General features: G+C 33.7%; 1 protein-coding gene across 7 annotated transcripts in view; it reads left to right on the top strand.

Moving 5' to 3' along the window:
* The window catches only part of GRIK2 (glutamate ionotropic receptor kainate type subunit 2), a 731316-nt gene extending 708760 nt beyond the window's left edge, over positions 1-22556 (top strand). For 3 of the 7 annotated variants that reach the window (XM_061427731.1, XM_061427738.1, XM_061427736.1), the window contains 2 exons: positions 4927-5177; positions 20849-22556. In XM_061427731.1, coding sequence (XP_061283715.1) covers positions 4927-5177; positions 20849-21013 — 416 coding nt within the window. In that variant the 3' untranslated portion in view covers positions 21014-22556. Of the gene's footprint in view, positions 1-4926; positions 5178-16617; positions 16705-18280; positions 18420-20848 lie in introns of those variants that run through there. The other 4 variants (XM_061427732.1, XM_061427735.1, XM_061427733.1 and 1 more) reach the window with 4 other exon arrangements.
* Positions 22557-22994: the final 438 nt, after the last annotated feature.

Here is a 22994-nt window from a genome sequence, read left to right as displayed (position 1 = left end):
CAAGAAATCAAGATGTGTCCATCATTTGTTGAAAATTGGTTTACTTTTTTTTTAATCTGTACCTTATTTTGAGAATGTAGTAGAGAATATGGTGTTTAAAATATAGAATAAACATCATAATGCAATTCAGGAGTTTTGGTGAATTGGCAATAAAATAATACTCTTTCAATTTTGCTCAGGATGAAAAATGACCTGCCTCAAAATATTACTTAAATAGATCAAGAATTTTCCATATTTCAAAGTCTACATTTCATATCAGTATCCTCCAAACATTTGTTTATATTCAGGCTATATTTTTATATTAGCCACCTATGGTCATTTCTATAAGTACTAAAAGTACAAAATTTGTTTCAGATGCTATTTTTCCAATGGAAGGATATATTTGATAACCTAAAGTGATTTTTTCTCAATCAATGTTTATGTTGCCCAGGACATACATGGTTAATCAGAATGGTAATTCAGAGTACACGTGACTTTAAAGCTGGTTCTAGACTAGATGTGATGAATTAATGAAAACTGGATAGCCAAACCAGATGACCTTCATTTATATTTTTTAAATACATGCCAGAGAAGACTAAATACACCTCATTGTCACTCTTACAGTCTGTTAGAATTTATAATCTACTTAGGAAAATAGATCACATCTTAAAAGGTAAATAATAGTGATACTTAATGACCTAAGCTGAGTCTCCAGTAAATGATCAAGGTAGAAAATAGTATGCACTAGGCTAATCCACTGAAATCTGAAGGGCTAAGGGGAAGAATTTAAACTGAGCATCTTCATCAGAGTAGTATTTGGAAGAGGACAGAGGAAGGAAACTAAGGAGAATAAATTTTCCTACCATAATTAGATTTTGCATAGTTAAAAAAATAAATTAGTTCTAATTATAGGAATGGATAATGCACCTTTTAGGAAGATAGTGAAAAAGATATATAGAAGCCATGTACTTAAACATTTCTTCTACATAAATTGAGGATTACATTAAGGAAACAGCTTTCTACCTGGACTTGGTATATCTTCACTCCAACTTTTCAATTAGGTACTAACTTTTCATGATTTTCCTTGTATGGCTGCTTTTTAGCTTACCTGTTCTTGGTAAAAGAGCAGTGCTGAATTAGTCCTGTTATACTAATCAAGTAAAAAGAAGACATATAGTGCTGTTCCTTATGGGGCAAAATAGTTTCCAGATCAGGTTTTTAATTGCTCTTAGCAAAAATAATCTTTAGGTGTATATGCAGGAATATTTAAATCAAGACAAAAATCACAGACAACATGGAATGCAAGCTGAAATCAGTATGTTTCTACAAGCAGAAAAAAACACTTATGGATGAATTTGTGCAGAAAACTGTAATGTGCAGTGTTTAGGGAAAGATTAGAGTTTAGGAATGATTAAACACTAATAACAGACTATTTTCTGGAGGAGAGAAAGCAATAAGACTGATCCTTTGGGACAGATGTTGAAAGATGCATATAGTTCAGTATTATTGCATGCTTTGGGGCAACCAATTAGAAAAGTTATTACTTATCATATAACACTAATGCAGATGAACATCTACCCCCATTAGCATATATACTAAATTTCATTTATACTGTTGCTTACAATTAAAATATTTCTTTCCAAAGTGCAAAATGATAAACAAACAACCAAAAAAAATCTTACAACGCGTCACCATGATGATTTTTGAATGATCCAAGTCTGTACAAACCATTACTTCTGGTATTCATCTCAAATAACAAATATAAATCATTACTATCTGCAAAATGTTAACCACTCCTTCCAGCTGAGCTATTTCAAATTATAAAATATATTGCTGTAAAAGTGCTGCACTCAATATGTCAGGAAATTTGGACAACTCAGCAGTGGCCACAGGACTGGAAAAGGTCAGTTTACATTCCAATCCCAAAGAAAGGCAGTGCCAAAGAATGTTTAAACTACCACATAATTGTACTCATCTCACACACTAGCAAAGTAACACTCAAAATTCTCCAAATTAGGCTTCAACAGTACATGAACTGAGAAATTTCAGGTGTTCAAACTGGATTTAGAAAAGACAGAGGAACCAGAGATCAAGATGCCAACATGTGTTGGCAAAAACATTCCCCCCAAAATCTGCATCTCTTTCATTGACTACGCTAAAGCCATTGACTGTGTAGATCACAATAAACTGTGGGAAATACTTCAAGAGATGGGAATACTAGACCACCTTACATGCCTCCTGAGAAATCTGCATGCAGGTCAAGAAAAAACAGTTAGACTCGAACATGGAGCAATGGACAGGTTCCAAATTGGGAAAGGAGTACATCAAAGTTGTATATTGTCAACTTGCTTATTTAACTTATATTATATGCAGAGTATAACATGAAAAATGCCAGACTAGATGAGGCACAAGCTGGAAACAAGATTACAGGAAGAAATATCAATAACCCCATATATGCAGATTACACCACAATTATGGCAGAAAGCAAACAGGAACTGAGGAGCTTCTTGATGAACATGAAAAAGCTGGCTTAAAACTCAACATTCAAAAAATGAAGATCATGGCATCTGGTCCTAATAGTTCAGTTCAGTTCAGTTCAGTCGCTCAGTCGTGTCCGACTCTTTGCGACCCCATGGACTGCGGCACTCCACGCCTCCTTGTCCATCACCAACTCCCGGAGTTTACCCAAACTCGTGTCCATTGAATCAGTGATGCCATCCAACCATCTCATCCTCTGTCATCCACTTCTCCTCCTGCCTTCAATCTTTGCCAGCATCAGGGACTGCTCCAGTAACTCAATTCCTTGCATAAGGTGACCAAAGTATTGGAACTTCATCTTCAGCATCAGTCCTTCCAATGAATATTTAGGACTTCCTTTAGGATTGACTGGTTTGATCTCCTTGCAGTCCAAGGGACTCTCAAGAGTCTTCTGCAGCACCACAGTTCAAAAGCATCAATTCTTTGGTGCTCACCTTTCTTTATAGTCCCACTATCACATCCTTACATGACTACTGGAAAAAAAAAACAAAACATAGCTTTGGAACTTCATGGTTCACGTATAGCTGAAGCGTGGCTTGGAGAATTTTGAGCATTACTTTACTAGCGTGTGAGATGAGTACAATTGTGCAGGAGTTTGAGCATTCTTTGGCATTGCCTTTCTTTGGGTTTGGAAGGAAAACTGACCTTTTCCAGTCCTGTGGCCACTGCTGAGTTTTCCAAATTTGTTGGCATATTGAGTGCAGCACTTTCACAGCATCACCTTTTAGGATTTGATAGCTCAGCTGGAATTCCATGACCTCCATTAGCTTTGTTCATAGTGATGCTTCTTAAGGCCCGCTTGACTTTGCATTCCAGGATGTCTGGCTCTAGGTGAGTGATCACACCTCCTTAATTATCTGGGTCGTGAAGATCTTTTTTGTACAGTTATTCTTTGTATTCTTGCCATCTCTTCTTAATATCTTCTGCTTCTGTTAGGTCCATACCATTTCTGTCCTTTATTGTGCCCATCTTTGCATAAAATGTTTCCTTCGTATCTCTACTTTTCCTGAAGAGATCGCTATTCTTTCCCATTATATTGTTTTCCTCTATTTCTTTGCACTGATCACTGAGGAAGGCTTTCTTATCTCTCCTTGATATTCTTTGGTACTCTGCATTCAGATGCTTATATCTTTCCTTTTCTCCTTTGCTTTTCACTTCTCTTCTTTTCACAGCAATTTTTAAGGCCTCCCCAGACAGCCATTTTGCTTTTTTGCATTTCTTTTTCTTGGGAATGGTCTTGATCCTTGTCTCCTGTACAATGTCACGAACCTCCATCCATAGTTCATCCAGTCCCATCACTTCATGGAAATAGATAGGGAAACAAATGGAAACAGTGAGAGACTTTATTTTCTTGGGCTCCAAAATCACTGCAGATTGTGACTGCAGCCTTGAAATTAAAAGATGCTTGCTTCTTGGAAGAAAAGCTATGACCAACCTAGACAGAATATTAAAAAGCAGGGACATTACTTTACCAACAAAGGTAGGTCCATATTGTCAAAGCTATGGTTTTTCAGTAGTCTTGTGTGGATGTGAGAGCTGGACTATAAAGAAAGATGAGCATCAAAGAATTGATGCTTTTGAGAAGACTCTTGAGAGTCCCTTGGACAGGCAGGAGATCAAACCAGTCAGTCCTAAAGGAAATCAACCCTGAATATTCACTGGAAGGACTGGTGCTGAAGCAGAAGCTTCAGTACTTTGGCCACCTTATGTGAAGAACTGACTCATTGGAAAAGACCCTTATGCTGGGAAAGATTGAAGGCAGGAGGAGAAGGGGACGACAGAGGATGAGGTGGTTGACCGATGACAGACAGACTTGATGGGCATGAGTTTGAGCAAGCTCCAGGAGTTGGTGATAGACAGGGAAGCCTGGAGTGCTGCAGTCCGTGCGGTTGCAAAGAATCGGACATGACTGAGCGACTGAACCAAACTGAACAGAACTTGTTAATCATGACTGCTTCAAATTGTTGCAACTTAATCATGGGAAACACCATTTTTTGCACAACTTTCCTAAAAACCAAGGTTACCATTTGATCAAAGCCCTGTTTTCAGTGTTGAACGATTCCTAGCCATTAACTAAATATCCTTGCCCTCTCTGCATTTCTTTTTTGTAGATTTCTACTTACCATTTATTATTTTCCCAATTCTCTGAGTTGAGCCTGCATTTAGCAAGAGATATTTTCCTCTTTCAAAATAAAATGTATTTTAACCTTCAAAATCAGAAAGGCCACCACCTCTATTTATTTTGTTAAGCTTGTATTTTATACCATTTCCAGTTGATTTTTCCTGCTGAAAATAAATAGTGGCATATTTCACAGTATTTGGAAAGAGCTCTGTTCTTTCATCATGTTAACCTTTAATTATGAAATTCTGGTTTCCTGGAAAGCATTAACAAACTCTCTCTTTTCTTAGGTTCTCCATATAGAGACAAAATCACCATAGCAATTCTTCAGCTGCAAGAGGAAGGCAAGCTGCACATGATGAAGGAGAAGTGGTGGAGGGGCAATGGGTGTCCAGAGGAGGAGAGCAAGGAGGCCAGTGCCCTGGGGGTTCAAAATATTGGTGGCATCTTCATTGTTCTGGCAGCCGGCTTGGTGCTCTCTGTTTTTGTGGCAGTGGGAGAGTTTTTATACAAATCCAAAAAAAACGCTCAGTTGGAAAAGGTAAATGTCACTTTTTTGCAACTTAAAACAATTGTTGTTATAATAAAGCCAACTATTTTTTATCTTGCCAACCAAGGGTAATACTTAGAACTGTGACTGTTAAAGATCTTCTGTCACTCGTTATATACAAAGGTTCATAGAACTCAGGATTAACTTTGTGCTTTTAATTTAAAGGTAATATTTTTAATTGAACTGTTTCAGAACCAGCAACTATTTTCCCTCTTATTAAAGTCTGAAATTGGAAAAACTTTTGCTGTTTGAAGTTCACTGAGATTAGTTTACTGGAAGAATATAATTAATGAAGTAAAACTCAGAAACTGTTATATGAAGAAATAAATTTTCTCTGCAGTTAAGTGCTTTAAGATACGATACTCATTAATAGTTTCAAGTTAGAAAGTAAATATAATTTTTATTTGAAGATTTTTGCTGCCAATACATTTCTATTTGAACAATCTCAAAGCACATTGTGGAAATTTTAATGGATATTCTACATTAATGAATATGTGAGAATATTGTGAGTTTCTTCTTTGCCACTTAATGTTATTCTTAGTGCATCTTTTATTGTTTTGCACTTGAGTCTTCAGAAGAATATATATAAACTTCAAAATATTGAGATTATTGCAATTTTCCTTAGGATTTTAATATATTTAATCTTTGAACAAATATCTTTACATTCTATTCTTTAAAAAAATTTTGAACCTAGTTCATATTATACATTTCTAGTGCTATAATTCCATTAGTTCTATAAATATAAGAACGGATATTTATAGAGAAATCTTTCTGGTATTATGTGCTACTTTTAATATAAATGTATGACTCGGAACATAAAATTTGGCTTTAAAATTTTTAAGCCTTTTGGAACTTAGTCTTTTAGCATATAAACATCTCTTCTGTTTATAACTGAAAAGCAGTTTTTTAGATCTTAATTTTTAGATGCTGCATCAGGTGAGATTATATTGCTTTAAATATTTAATGGTTTATAAACATTTATTGGTAAATATAAAAGTAGAAATATGATATTTCCTTCATATTTAATAATTTATGGTACAGTTATCTTTTCTGAAATCAAAATTCTGGGTACAGCATCCTTACATTTTACTTCACTTAACTAAATTCAATTTACTTCATTTAATTTAATTAACAAAGGTAATTAATTCCTTGAAATAGTGTTAAATGACTATTCTGATAGTACCATTCTATGAGTAAAATAACCAATTAAAAAGTTTGAGAAATTTGGACAAGTATATGATTTATTTAATGGCTGTATCTGCTGATCTGACTAAATCAAATATCTTTTGCCACAGGTGTGACTGAAAATTAGGTCTAAGTACACTTTTTATATTATGATTTTATTACGATGTCAAAATGAGTTTGGAGCTCAAATCCTAAGAACTAATCAAAGATGAAAGTGATTAAGTCTTCAATTTTCATATTTACTATAAGTTATCAACAAATGTGATATTTGGTTAGTTTATGCTTAAAATGAGTCCCAAAGTAGTATAAGGACCTTAGGTTGTCTAGTTAGAACTTCACATCATCCATATGCAGTAGTTTTCTTTCACTTATAGCTCTGGTTTAAAATAAAACTTATTTAAAATATGATAGTCTACTGCCCTTTTCTCTTTGTATCCTGTTTGTATGATTTCCCTGGGCCTTGTCTCTATGTACAATTATTTGATAGCTTTAAGGTGTTTTTAAAGGACATGGGGATTTACTTTTTGTATACTCACCTTTATTGTTCTTATAAATAACTAGTTTAGTTGAATTTTTCACATATCAACCAGTTCTCAATTTCTGTGGATTTCTATGACCTTCTTAAACATTAGAAAGTTGGAATCAATTGACCTATTTGGGCTGAAGCAGATAAAATATTATATTGGAAAAAAAGAGCTGTTTTGATAGGACATGAGCATATGAATCACATCCTCTGATGTCAACGTCTCCACAAAGCTTCCGTAATGAAGTTCAAATTCTCTAGCTTCTCAGAGGAGACATTTTAGGATCTCTCTCTGTTCATCTTTGTAGTTTCATATTTTGCTTCTCCCCAATTTGTGCTTGTACTATAACCACACTAAATTGCTTTCTATTTTCCAAGGCCAGCCAGCTTTTTAAAATACTCTTACCATTTGACCTGAGCAACCTTTGTCCATTTTTCTACCTGGCAAATTCCTACTAGTTATTTTAGATTAGGGATTCAGGACTAGGCATCAACTTGCCAAGAAAGGTTTTCCTAATCAACAGGTATAATGAATCTTGTACAGTTCAGTTCAGTTCAGTCGCTCAGTCGTGTCCGACTTTTGCGACCCCATGAATCACAGCATGCCAGGCCTCTCTGTCCATCACCAACTCCTGGAGTTCACCCAGACTCACGTCCATCAAGTCAGTGATGCCATCCAGTCATCTCATCCTCTGTCATCCCCTTCTCCTCCTGCCCCCAATCCCTCCCAGCATCAGAGTCTTTTCCAATGAGTCAACTCTTCGCATGAGGTGGCCAAAGTACTGGAGTTTCAGCTTTAGCATCATTCCTTCCAAAGAAATCCCAGGGCTGATCTCCTTTAGAATGGACTGGTTGGATCTCCTTGAAGTGCAAGGAACTCTCAAGAGTCTTCTCCAACACCACAGTTCAAAAGCATCAATTCTTCGGCACTCAGCCTTCTTCACAGTCCAACTCTCACATCCATACATGACCACAGGAAAAACCATAGCCTTGACTAGACGGACATTTGTTGGCAAAGTAACGTCTCTGCTTTTGAATATGCTATCTAGGTTGGTCATAACTTTCCTTCCAAGGAGTTAAGTGTCTTTTAATTTCATGGCTGCAGTCACCATCTGCAGTGATTTTGGAGCCCAGAAAAATAACGTCTGACACTGTTTCCACTGTTTCCTCATCTATTTCCCATGAAGTGATGGGACCGGATGCCATGATCTTAGTTTTCTGAATGTTGAGCTTTAAGCCAACTTTTTCACTCTCCTCTTTCACTTTCATCAAGAGGCTTTTGAGTTCCTCTTCACTTTCTGCCATAAGGGTGGTGTCATCTGCATATCTGAGGTTATTGATATTTCAGCCAGCAATCTTGATTCCAGCTTGTGCTTCTTCCAGCCCAGCGTTTCTCATGACGTACTCTGCATATAAGTTAAATAAGTAGGGTGACAATACACAGCCTTGACGTACTCCTTTTCCTATTTGGAACCAGTCTGTTGTTCCATGTCCAGTTCTAACTATTGCTTCCTGACCTGCATACAAGGCACAACTATTTCCACAAGGTGGTGTTAGATTTTTATTTTCTATTACAATGAAATGGCCAACATCTGCTGGATCATCAAAAAAGAAAGAGAGTTCCATAAAAACATCTGCTTTATTGACTATGCCAAAGCCTTTGATTATGTGGATCACAGCAAACTGTGGAAAATTCTTAAAGACATGGGAATACCAGTCCACCTAACCTGCCTCCTGAGAAATGTGTATACAGGTCAAGAAACAACAGTTATCAGAATACATCATGTGAAATGCCAGGGTGGATGAAGCACAATCTGGAATCAATTGCCGGGAGAAATATCAATAACCTTAGATATGCAGATTACACCACCCTTATGGCAGAGAGCAAAGAAGAGCTAAAGAGCCTCTTGATGAAAGTGAAAGAGGAGAGTGAAAAAGTTGTCTTAAAACTCAGCATTCAAAAAACTAAGATTATGGCATCCAGTACTATCACTTCATGCTAAATAGATGGGAAAATAGTGGAAACAGTGAGAGACTTTATTTTTGGGGGGCTCCAAAATCACTGCTGATGGTGACTGCAGCCATGAAATTAAAAGATGCTTGTTCCTTGGAAGAAAAGTTATGATCAACCTAGACAGCATATTAAAAGGAAGAGATATTACTTTGTCAACAAAGGTCCATCTCCAAAAGTCATGGTTTTTCCAGTAGTCATGTATGGATGTGAGGGTTGGACTATAAAGAAAGCTGAGCACTGAAGAATTGATGCTTTTAAACTGTGTTGTTGGAGAAGACTCTTCAGAGTCTCTTGGACTGCAAAGAGATCAAACCATTAGTCCATCCTAAAGGAAATCAGTCCTGAATATTCATTGGAAGGACTGGTTGTGAAGCTGAAGCTTCAATACTTTGGCCACCTGATGCGAAGAACTGACTCATTGGAAAAGACCCTGATGCTGGGAAAGATTGAAGGTGGGAGGACAAGGGGGTAACAGAGGATGCGATGGTTGGAAGTCATCACCAATTAGATGGACATGAGTTTGAGCAAACTCCAGGAGTTGGTGATGGACAGGTAAGCCTGGCATGATGCAGTCCATGGAGTCACAAAGAGTTGGACACAACTGAGTGACTGAACTGAACTGATTTAAAAGAAAACCATATCACTTTATCTGTACATCTCATTTTTTTAAAAAAGCTTCAGTTCAGTTCAGTTCAGTTCAGTCGCTCAGTCGTGTCCAACTCTTTGTGACTCCATGAATCACAGCACGCCAGGCCTCCCTGTCCATCACCATCTCCCAGAGTTCACTCAAACTCACGTCCATCAAGTCGGTGATGCCATCCAGCCATCTCATCCTCTGTCGTCCCCTTTTCCTCCTGCCCCCAATCCCTCCCAGCATCTGGGCCCATCACTTCATGGGAAATAGATGGGGAAACAGTGGAAACAGTGTCAGACTTTATTTTTTGGGGCTCCAAAATCACTGCAGATGGTGACTGCAGCCATGAAATTAAAAGACGTTTACTCCTTGGAAGAAAAGTTATGACCAACCTAGATAGCATATTGAAAAGCAGAGACATTACTTTGCCAACAAAGGTCCATCTAGTCAAGGCTATGGTTTTTCCAGTGTCATGTATGGATGCGAGAATTGGATTGTGAAGAAAACTGAGTGCTGAAGAATTGATGCTTTTGAACTGTGGTGTTGGAGAAGACTCTTGAGAGTCCCTTGGACTGCAAGGAGATCCAACCAGTCCATTCTAAAGGAGATCAGCCCTGTGTGTTCTTTGGAAGGAATGATGCTAAAAAAGCTTAGCCAACTTCAGAAACTATCTTCATTCCAAGAATATTTGCTAAAACAAACAAACAAAAAAGAATATTTGCTGCCCCTTGAGAAAGTTGGGAATGAGTTTTATCCATTTCAAACAAGGTCCATTCTTTCCTTTGTGAAGCCTCTGATGAGAGTTCTCCATTGAAAGTGAAAGTGTAGTCGCTCAGTCCTGTGCAGCTCTTTATGACCCCATGGACTGTAGCCTGCCAGGCTCCTCTGTCCATGGAATTCTCTAGGCAAGAATACTGGAGTGGGTTGCCTTTTCCTTCTCCAAGGGATTTTCCTCACCCAGGGATCAAAGCTTGGTCTTCCTCTTGGCAGGCAGATTCTTTACCATCTAGGCCATAAGGGAAACTTTGCTCACTATTTTATTCATATTTGCTGATTTCTGTGGGGGGTAGGGGGAGGAATCTCTCCTTCCGTATTAGATTCTTACCTCTTAATTCCTTTAGGAAAAAGGACTAGTGAGTTTGATGTATCTTCATATCTCAGACAGTTCCTGTTGGCATAAGACTCTTCCTTTTTATATTTCTCTCTGTTTTTCTCCTCCCTTCCTTTTTTCTTTCTTTACCTGTTAAATAATGAAACTGATTCCAGAAACTTAGGAAAGTTGATCATAAACAATAAAAAAGAACTATGTTTTCACATAATTCAAAAGAAATATGTTTATAAAGTAAATAAATAATAGGTTTATTAGATGTTATATATTGTATTTATTGTGATAAATTATGTTGTTGAGCTCCATTCCTCTTCATTTTTCCTGAGAAAAATATTTTACTTTGTTGGGCAATATGGTTTAACACCTTAGTTAATTTATTAAAATTAGCTGTGAAATAGTCCTAGATTTTATTGTAAAATATGCATGTGAGTATACAGAAATTTATTTTATTTGCACTTAGGATTTGTGTCTTTAATTGAGATTTTTGGATTTTAAAACCAAAGTAAATATTTTTAAAATTATTCATTTAGTCAATAATTATTTATTGAGAACCAAGTGTGCAACGAATTTTATTTGCACTTTGGAAGTACGCAAGTATATATTATTCATAATTCCAGCTCCCATATACTTTATCTCTTACCTCTTTTTCTTTTTCCATTGTATTTCTTCTTTCTTTAATTCATAATATTCTAGTATTTTTAAAAAGAACAAATGAAAATTTCTACCTTTATCTAAATAAGCTGGTGGATATGATATACATGCAATCTAGTTGAAAATGAAGTTTATTTATAAAGTTTATGGATAATTAATATATTACCTTTCAAGTCTTATCTCTAATAATGATAATAAATTAGTGATTATTATTAAAGGTGAAAATAATATGTCTTTTATAGTATATATTTTGTAAGATATTAAAGGATCACACTTTATAGTCTTAATGACTATAATGTTTTTATATTTCTGAACTATTTTAGAATTAAGTGTACTATAAGAATGTTATTTTTAAATGAGGGTAGGTTAAACTAAAAAGAGAATATAATGCTGAAATATGTAGACCTTATAAAAATATAAAAATTATAAGTTGCATTCCTTTCCAATAACCACAAGATGGTGTATTATAATTTTTAAAATACTTAGTGGTTTTAATTTTGATGCATATATTAATGCCTGAAGGACATATTGCTTTTCACATTTATTCAAACTTGTAAACTAAATAGTTGTTTTTCTTTTTTTGATGGTTTTCACCATATAACCTGGCCATTATGAAAGTTACTTAAAATGTTTTTCCATTTTAAACATGTTTGAAAAACAACTAATCAACATGTGCATTTTATAATTTTCTTTTTGCCTTATATTTTCCTTGCTTTTAAAAACATTAGTACTTGAGGTTCATTCAGTAAGCAATTCAAAAAATTGTTGCATATCTTAGGCAATTATCAATGCATTTCAGATAACATAGATTTGTTTGAAATAGTCTGTGTTTACCTTTAAATCTTACTTATAACTGAAAAAACTTGCTTAATATTTATAATTTTAATTTCTCTGGTAATATATTTTTATGATAATACATTGATTTTTGTAAGTATGAGTTATAAATTGCTGTAAGAATTTTTATAATACTATTTTATGATCATTATTGTTTATTAATTTATGTTGGAATTATTAATCATTTCTTAAATTTTTGAATATTTTCACTTTTAAAAGCTATATATAATTCTGCCTTCTTTTGATTTCCAATGAGAATGGTAATATAACTTACATAGTTGCACCTTTTGTTTCTGTGTGATACATCTATAAATAGATTTATTTCCATATAACTGAAATAGATTTGCCTGTACAAACTGTTCCTTATTGAACATCAGGTTGAATATGAATCTTTGCATTTCTTGATATGAAAATATAATAAAATATTCCCTTTCTATTATTTAAGCATAAAGAAAATACAGTAAATATATCTTAGAAATAAAAATATATAAATTATTGCTGGATATCGAATTTCTAAGCTACATTCCGTGTCTTGGATACATGTTATGTGCTTTCCTGCAAGGTGATTAAAGTACATTTTAAGAGCTATTTTGTACAGTTGTTTTTCAGGACATAGTACATTTTAGTGTACATAGTTGTTTGTATTATAGAACACCGGTTAATCTTATCAACAATAATCTTTATATAATGTGGTGATTTTCAGTCATTGAAAATTCAAAAAAAGTGTTGTGGGTACATAGAATATTCTTCAGTGTATAGTTGAATAGGAAATGTAGAAGGCAGTTGTAACTCATAGAAGGACAAATGAATGAAACAAGGCAATATGAGGAATAAGAAGAAAATCATAGTGGTTTAATTTAAACTTGCAAGACTAGACATTCTGTATGAAAGATTATTCAGAGGAAAAATACTTTTCAAAGCTGGCTGAATCTGTATTTCATGGAATCAGGAGAATTAAAACAAGTTGTTCATAAATCCTTATGCACAAATTGCTTCCAGAATGCTGAAGAATTAGTTCTAACAGAAGTAATGCTTCATAAAAGAATACATTTATTGGAGAAGATATATGAAAGCAAACAGTGTCCTAAATTATCAGTAAAAATTTTATTACAATATTTACATTTTTCCAAATAATACTTACTTACAAACCATGGAATATTTGTACTTTTCATATAGGGAGTTTGTATTTAATATATGGAGTTTTAACTGTTAACTTTCTAAGTACATTTTTAATTTAAAATCTAGCTATAAAGCATGTTGCTACTCAAAAGTTAAAAGTGGCAAATAAACTTTGGACAAAACTGTATTTTGTCTTGTTTTTATATTACTGCCTTTCTCTGAAAGCAGAGCATCTCTCAGTTTCCACTAATAACCTCTATAGGGACTAACTGGATGGCTCAAAAAAAAAAACTTTTTATAAATAAATATAAAATAACACTTCAATTGCCAATCTTCCTTTTGCTCACTAAGTAGTTACAAATCAGCAAAAGGAGTTTTAAGTCATTTGTTTATGATAACTCATACTCTTTTAATGCCCATAATGTTTTAAAACAAGATTATAGCTGGTTTTCATAAATGACTTTAGAATTTTTAAAGTGGTACAAAGTTACTCTGAGAGCTATGCAAAGATTATTATCCATATTGAGCAGAAGAGGATAAGTATATCAAGGGTCAAGTATGTTTCTCAAGTTGAAATATGCCTATTCTGTTTACACCACAGAACACTACAGGACATGGAAGGAGAACATTTAGCTATTTTTCTTGGCAGGTTTTATCCCTGATGTTGTATTGACAAAATGTATGGAGTGGGAGTTTGAGTTAGATAAACAGACTGGGCTTTGATCGTGAGCCCTGTATAGTTATTTCACTTTCCTGGACATTAAGCATGAGTTTTGAAATTTAAAAAAAAAGAAAAGACTTGGAATCATTCTTCAAGTGTGTTCAACTCTGTGTTATATTAATCTTTCTATACATCTTTTAAATAAATGAATGGGTTACAAATACACCATAAATTAAAATGCTTTAGAAGTTAATATAGTTAACATATATAGAGCTTTTTGCATGTCTGGCATATACTAAGAAGCTTTCATTATAATATAATTATTATTTTTATTTATAAAACTGATACATTTTAACTGCTGTACTTTAAAGGAAAGAGAACTTTCCTGGAATTAAACATTAGTTATTTGGATGTTACATACTTTGTTGAAAAATTGTTATTATTATGACTACTGGCAAGAATATGATTAACATTGCTTTTTCTTAAAATTCATTTCACAGCTGTGTTGACTAAAATGGTGTTGAAGCTTGTCAGACCTAATTTATTGATTTTTCTAACTTAAGTAAGGGAAGTGTAAAAATGTATAATGATGCCCCATTTTTCTCTGTCTCATTTATTTGCAAAATGCAATATAAAGTTATTCAGTAAGAGTCAAGGTTTCTGAGAGTATTTTAATCTTTGGTTTTGTTTATCATTGTAAAATAATCCAGGCTAAAACATAGGAAGCTTTGTCATTTTATTTATTAAGAAAAAATAATTTAGTGCCATAATTTTTCTGTCTGATTTATTATTTAGTATTCAAAAATTACCATTTGTTAAGAATAGAGTCCAGGTAAAAGAACTTAGCTGAAATTCAAATCACTGTTAGTGAGGCAGGCTAATATAATAACACACAGAATGGAAGTCAAGAGAACAGTATTCCTTTTTCAGTTAGAATATCAATGTGTACATACCTCTCTGACTAGTGCACAGCATATTTAAATTATATATATATATATATATATGTATATATGGACTTTTTAAAAAGAGTACTGCTCTAAGACTAAGCATCAAGATCAAAGTTTATATATATATATATATAATATATATATATTATATATATATATATTTGGACATGAGTACCTTAGCTAGTCATTTTTCATCTCTCATTGCTTCACTGTTACATCCATACAGCTTTAGGTAAATCTATACTTCTGATAGATAGCACTAGCTATTTGATATTTTTAAAAGACTGCTAATTAAAGAGTAAAATCAAAAGAAATGGGCCTTGTTAAATGACATTTATCTTCATTATTTAGAACACCAACATTTATATAAAATGTTGCATATTGCATCCAATATACTTTTTATTTCCCTTTAGTTATTATTTAGTTAATTTAAGTATTACCTAAAGTGGAGCAATTTTCCACAGGGATTAATTACAGTGACTGGATTTGTCTCTACTACATGTGATCTGGAATTCTTGGTCAAATGGCCTACAGCATCCGAAATTAATTAGAAAATGTCTAAGAATGAATGAGGTATCCATAATCAGTGAACAAATAATTTAAATGAAAAAACAAAACATTTTCGTTGAGAGATGCTAGTATATATTAGGAAATTGCACTACAAAGTCTCTTATAAACAGTTTAAAGATGTTTTGAGTGAATGAGTGAAGTCGCTCAGTTGTGTCCGACTCTTTACGACCCCGTGGACTATAGCCCACCAGGCTCCACCGTCCAGGCAGGAATACTGGAGTGGGTTGCCATTTCCTTCTCCAGGGGATCTTCCCGACCCAGGGATCGAACCCAGGTCTCTCGCATTGCAGGCAGACTCTTTAACCTCTGAGCCACCAGGGAAGTCAAAGATGTTTTAATAGGCTTCAAATAGAAACTGTACACAAAAATGGTTGGAAATTGTTCTGAATATTGGAATATCATTTAGTTAATTTCAACCCACTCCAGTGTTCTTGCCTAGAGAATCCCAGGGATGGTGGAGCCTGGTGGGCTGCCGTCTATGGGGTCGCACAGAGTCGGACAGGACTGAAGCAACTTGGCAGCAGCATACCCTTAAAAAATAAGACAGTAAGATATATAGCATAGTTTCCTCCTTACATAATATGTACTAAATAGAGATCTAATAATAGCATATAATATTTATGATTATTTCTCCAATTGGTATATTATTATATATTCAACATGAAAGTGATGAGTTTCAAAGTTTAAAAAATTAAACTTATTTTTCATCAGTTGCTATTTTTTTAAAGACATTGCTAAACATAAAGGATTTAACTAAAAAATGAAGTTTAAATATATCACTGTTTAATGTGGAGCATGTTTGCAACTAGATTTCTAATACTAAAAAAATTTATGTGCTTCTCAAAGTGCTGTCACATCATGTATCATATAAACATATTTATAAATTAGAAAGTCAAGCTATTAAGATTAAATTATTCTATAACACCACGAATGATATTCTTGAGAACATTTATCTGTGGACTATTTATGTGTTGTCTTATACATAAAAAAATAGCTTGTTTAAAAGGCAATGTACATTTAGACAAATTCATTATTTTTAAGGTTTCCAAACCTTCATTGTTTCAAGAATTAGAGATGTGTAATACAGGTTGCCTCATTAAATATAGTGAATTTTATAATGAGTTTAACTAATTTAAATGCAATTATACATGCTAACAGCTCAAAGATTTAAATTTTCATTTTCAGGAATCTTCTATTTGGTTAGTGCCACCCTACAATCCAGACACTGTTTAGTAAACTTTTGAAACTTACTAAAAGAGGTTTTTAATAATGGTTAGTATCCTTGCACCTTTTTTTCTTTTTGTAGTCTGTCATATTGTGCAGAAACATTTTTGTTGTTGTTTTCACCCTAAGGAACTTTCTTTGACACAATTTGTGTATTTCTGTCCCTAAGAAGTGATTCGAAAAGCATGGTAGTTTTCTTTCTCTTTCTTCCTCCCTCAATCTTTCTCTCACTTCCTCTCTCCCTTATTTTCTTCCCTCTTTCCTTCGCTGTTTCTTTCCTTAAGTCCCCCACCCCCTTTTCCTCTCTTCCTCTCTCTTTTATTCTTTCTTTTCCTCCTCGCTCCTCCTCAGTTTCCTTCTTCTTCATTATAACTCTGAAAATTCCTGTCAAGTGCATTTAGGTTTTTCAAAATCTTATTCCATAGTTCAATAAAAGGACATGTGAAAAATTCTGATCATGATATGAATTAGGAAACACTATTTGTCTCTATCAAATGACAAGTTAGAAGTTTAAAAATCAGACATAGTAATTTTTTGGCGACGTACAACACAGAGAAACAGCTGTATTTCACAATCGTCTGTACAGTTTCAACTTCAGGTCTTACAGAGATCAAGATACAGAATTTACATTTTAAAGCTTTAAAAAATTTTTAAAAACTGTGTTTTCTTTAGTGATACAAATGAACCATACTTTATGGTATCATTAAATTTTTTAAATTTGTCAATATTGTCTCCAAATTTTTGCTCAAATCTAAAGATTTTCATAGTTTTGTGAAGGATTGGAAATATTATATAAGTAAGAAAAGAACCTACAGTTTCATGGTGACTGTATTAGAACCTAAGATAATACTATTTTTTTAGGTAAAACATATTGATAAATAAAAAAGAACTGTCAAAGTCAACTTATTTAGAGAAAAAAGTTAACAAAAGTGGTAACATGATATTATAACCAAAACTACTGATTGACTGCTTAAAGCTTGCTTGATTAAATTTTTTACTTTCTAATGGCTTAAGAAAATAGAGATAGCCTAAAATGATAATGGTGGGATTACATGTTTACAATTTTCAGAGTTTATAAATTTGTAAATATCATTTACTTGAGATAATTTTAAATTATTTATGCTTGATTGGGGCAGGATATATGCTTATAATTTATATTAATCAGTATTACAAGTGTTATATTACATAAAATTGCTTTAAAAGAGTTTAAATGCATTTATAGTTTGAAGTTAAGTATAGGCTATTAATACAATTTGTCAATATTATCTCCAAATTTTTGCCCTAACTAACTAGAAATAAAACTGAATCAGTTCATGGTTGAATAGTTATGTACATTTGTGAGATTTTTTTCCTGAGAAAATCAGTTGTTTAGACCACTCTATTACTATGGATAAAACAATATCTCTATTTTACCACTTGTGAAATCAATATAATCATGATATCTAAAAACTGAGTTTGCCAAAGAGAATGTTATAAATTTGGGAAATTTAGTTATTTTAAATGAAGGCTTATTTCAAACAATTCAACATTATTCACATCCTATAACATTTTTAAAGTGTCGATGGCATCAAGCTCTGACATTGTTATATTATCTAATCAATTCTTCTGTTAAATGTTTCAACAGAGAACCAAGACTAAGTTACCTCAAGACTATGTATTCCTCCCTCTTTTGGAGTCAGATTTTTCCATTTCTACAGTGTTGTCATCATCACCATCTTCATCATCATTTTCATCATGTTCTTAATAAGTACATCTAATAGTAGGTATTAAGCAACAAGAAACACTGTGTCCATATACTGGCTATCAGGTGTCATATAGATCTTTTAACAGAAATAGAATCTGTGAATTTCAAAACCGTATAATTTAGCACATAATAAATAATACATAGAGATAACTTGCAGTTAGTTTGGAATTCATGTGTAGCATTTAATCATCTCCCATGACAAACACTAATAAATTTAAATTTTTATGAATTTAATGTTATTAAACAAATAACAAAGTTTTATCTGATTAATTAGCTCACTTGTACACAATGTATTTTACTAAGATTCTGAAAAAAAAATTTTAAGCAATTGAATTACAAACATTATTAAAAAAGAATTAAAATGTTAAGGTCATGTATGGCTATTGTTAATTCAGTCAACATGCGTACAACAGTGCTGTGAGCACTTGATCTCTATTCTTTACAATTCAATGAGAGGGAAACATGGAAGCCCTGGAGGTCAGACAGAGAAACATGATAGTGAGGGAAAAGTAGTAAACTGAGTAGAAATAATAAGCCTGGTCAACTGGAAACTAGTTCCTGAATAAGTTAAAATTTGAGTCATGTCTGGAGGTAAGGGATAAAGCTGGACTGATGTGAAAGATGAAAGAACTCTGCTGAGTACCAGAGCAAAAAGAAACAAAGGAGAAAAACTTTGGCGGTCCAAAGAGAAGCATGTGTGTAAAGAGAAAAAAAAAAAGAAGAAGAGGAAGAGGAATAGGTTGGGGGAGAGATAAGGTAAAATTAACTCAGAGAGGTCATGATGAAAAAAAGAGATTTGGATTTCACCTGTTTATTGGACAAGAAAATACTATTAATAACTGATGTTTAAAACAATAGATTATTGCTGATAATTGTGAGAATTTCAGCAATAGCCAAGGCATAGATTTGGGATGATCACTAAGGAAACTCTTCAGCAACCTAAAGAAGAAAAATGAGAATATAGCCAGGAATGGACAAGAAGCTACCAGTGCAGGATCAAAATACATAAAATTGGGTATCAGAATATCTTGCTGGAGGTGCAGTTGTGAGCTGCAGAAAGTGAGTTATCCTCTGTCATATAGATGCCCAACTTAATTCAGTGTTAGTTTGTGTCACAAAAAGTGATATATGAAAAGTATTTTTAAAAGTATAAGGCATGTATATGGTATTAACCATTTTTATCCTACATTATTTTGGAATTTAGTTCAGTTCAGTTCAGTCGCTCAGTTGTGTCCGACTCTTTGCAACCCCATGGACTGCAGCACAACAGGCTTCCCTGAACATCACCAACTCCCGAAGCTTCCTTTTGGATTTTGGAATTAGCCTAAGATGATAAACAACAAAGAAGCATCATAAAATGCAAAACAAAAAAGACTTCTCATGCATATTTGATTAGGTTTATTTCATTATGTTTTCATATCACTTTTTGGAATTGTGTAAATTTTTCATTCTTGTCCACATTTTTAGTTGTTGTCCACATTTTTAGTCCTTGCAAAAAAAATAGCCTAAGTCTTAGACCATCTGAATGTTAACAACAATATGCAACTAGCTCATGAATCTGATTTATATGTAACTAACACATGTATCTCAATTAGATGGAAAGGGAGACTAACAAGTTTCTGTCTTATGTTTTCAGTCTGTAATAGGAATTTGAGGAGTGTGTCATAAGTTCCAGATATATAGAATTTCTGGCAAATCTATTGCCAATGAAATCGGAATTAAAAAATATATATAGGGTCATTTTTTTTTCATGAAATAAATTATTTATCAGTCTCAGTTACCAAGTTGATGATACCAAAAGTGTAGTTAATATTTGTGCATGGATTTTTAAATGTGATACAATGTCATTTCATGATTAGGTCATATGTGTTTGTAATCTTCACCAATAGTTTTATAGGCATGATCACAAAAAAGATATAATGAATACCAAAAATAATTTTCCATATTTTATGTCTAAATGTGTGAGTGCTATTTTTGTTCTGTTTTGAAAGACAAAATGAAGAATCCATGTTTAAAGAAAATTTTCATATCTTACATTATGATCTAAAAGCCAGTATATTTTGTCTAATTTTTTTTAATAGCATGGATGGATTTCTGGTAACTGATTTATTTGTGCTTGTATTTAAATTTAAGGTAGATTATATCTTATCATGTTAATCAATTATATATCTTAAAACCTCATTCAAATTATGTCTAATGTATGCATTCCTAGCTGGCAGTTCACTATCAAGTGGAGATTTTCTTTAAACTTGCCCACTTTGATAAAATATTTTAATTATCATGTTTTGAGTATTAAAAGTGGAATAATTTGATATAACCATTATAATGGAATTTTTCAAAACTTCAAGGCTGCTATGTTGACAAGTCTGTTGAAACTGAATTTAATATTTTTCAGGACCATTGCACTTGATGTGTTTGTAATATTTCCTTTTCTGTGTTATTCTGTAGAGGTCCTTCTGTAGCGCCATGGTAGAGGAACTGAGGATGTCCCTGAAGTGCCAGCGTCGGTTAAAACACAAGCCACAGGCCCCAGTTATTGTGAAAACAGAAGAAGTTATCAACATGCACACATTTAACGACAGACGGTTGCCAGGTAAAGAAACCATGGCATAAAGCTGGGAGGCCAAACACCCAAGCACAAACTGTCGTCTTTTTTTCCAAACAATTTAGCGAGAATGTTTCCTGTGGAAATATGCAACCTGTGCAAAATAAAATGAGTTACCTCATGCCGCTGTGTCTATGAACTAGAGACTCTGTGATCTAAGCAGTTACAACGATCAGACTTGATTTATAAACATCATGGATCAACCAAGTTACACGGGGTTACACTGTTTATCATGGGTTCCTCCCTTCTTCTGAGTGAATGTTACATAACCATTTTGTGGCTGGTTTCAAATGCAGTCCAGGAAGAAATTACAGGTTCCTTTTGAGGTTCAACTGTTGCCAGGAGATGGAATATCAATGCCCCAAGGGTAACCAGAGGAAAAAAAATCATTAAGAATAAAAATACTTGGAATCAGCAAAAACTGTAGTGTTACAAGACACAGTTAAGTCTTCTGAACACCCAGATAAGAGGGTGATGATGTCACTAGCCCCCAGCTACTCAGTATAATGGTCATCTGAATAGACAATATGTGCTTATAGGATGTGAAGAAATGTAAAGCAAAACAAATCTGAATTTCATGGCAAGTGGAATATAAAGCAGATCTTCATCAGTGTCTTTCTTTTCTTTTTGTTTTTTTTTTGACAGTCTGTGTCACTGATTGAAATAGAAGTGTCAAATTACCAAGGCAATAATGTTTTTTCTTATATTCACTGTGGCAGGAGATTTAACATGTATCTCTACCAAATCCCTACCTATTCCAGCCACCCTTTCCCCAACCTCACACCAAGAATAAAAAAGCAACAGTTGGTTCAGAGATTCTGAATTAAAATGGATGATGTTTTGCAATCTTTTTCTTAAGCTGTAAAAGAGGGCTGAGTATTGATAGTTCTGTGGAAGACTGCAACTTTCATTCTAACATTCAGACATGTTAATCCAAAACCTCCTTCCTGCTATAAATGAACTTGATGGAGCCTGGGCAGATCTCAGTGAAAGGAGAAAGGGGACTGGTCATCTAAAGAGAAGTATGTGTGGTGAACTCTGACGTGGACTGCATTTAACAATACAGTCACAATGTTAAATGAACAAAATTCTTGAGCAGTTTTTTTCAAAAAATGTTCAGGTTTATTTGTGGAAATGCAAGATTTCTATGAAAATAGTTTTTGTATGGAAATTTTTGTAATACTTTTTATCAACAAAATAAGAACATGCGTTCCTGTCAGGGGTGTGATGTCGAGCATGAATGGTAGTGCGTGTGCACCACCAACGTTTGGTGAAAACTATTTTTATCAAGAAAAAAAGGAGTCATAGAAGAGAAATATTTTCAAGTTAGATAATATAAAAGCTAGGTGCACTACCACCACTGCTTACCATGCCACACCCCTGGTTTCCACGAGGCTGATAACATACTGTAATGAACAATTGTGTGTAAAATGGTAAAAGACACAGACCTCTTGACAACATTGTGATAACAGTTGAGTGCACACAGTTTGCTGTTTGAATCCAATGCACAAAATTTAAAAAATCATTAAAATTATGTCCATTTTACTTTCAGCTTTGACTTTCATTTTTCTCTAGTATGGGTAAATGAGCGCACTATTTGTTGTTTGCATGAAGGGAAGTTCACTTCCTGAATCCTTCCAGGTCATCAAGGATGACCACTTCAAAACTGCCTGGACAAAAGAAGAAGAAAGATCAGGCTAAAAGCTGGACCAGAATATAAAATGTAATCTTCAGGCTTAGGACAGTTCAAACGTGAAAAAGAACAGCTTTAGAGGATACAATCATGATCTTAGCTCTTGTGAGTGGACATTGATTATGTCCATAGTGTTGTTTAAGACAGTATAGTGATTATGATATTATATGTGAAGTTCAACTCATGTCCAATTTACGAATTCATTGCACATTGATGATTTAATTCAGCAAAGGGAGAGGAAGAGATAGGCTCAATATCAACAATAAATTTTTAAAAAAAACACCTCATTTTAACTA

Source organism: Bos javanicus, chromosome 9 (genome assembly GCF_032452875.1).
Source record: "Bos javanicus breed banteng chromosome 9, ARS-OSU_banteng_1.0, whole genome shotgun sequence".
NCBI lineage: Eukaryota > Metazoa > Chordata > Mammalia > Artiodactyla > Bovidae > Bos > Bos javanicus.
Note: the sequence above shows the minus strand (reverse complement) of the source record. Positions and strands in the feature narration are given on the sequence as shown.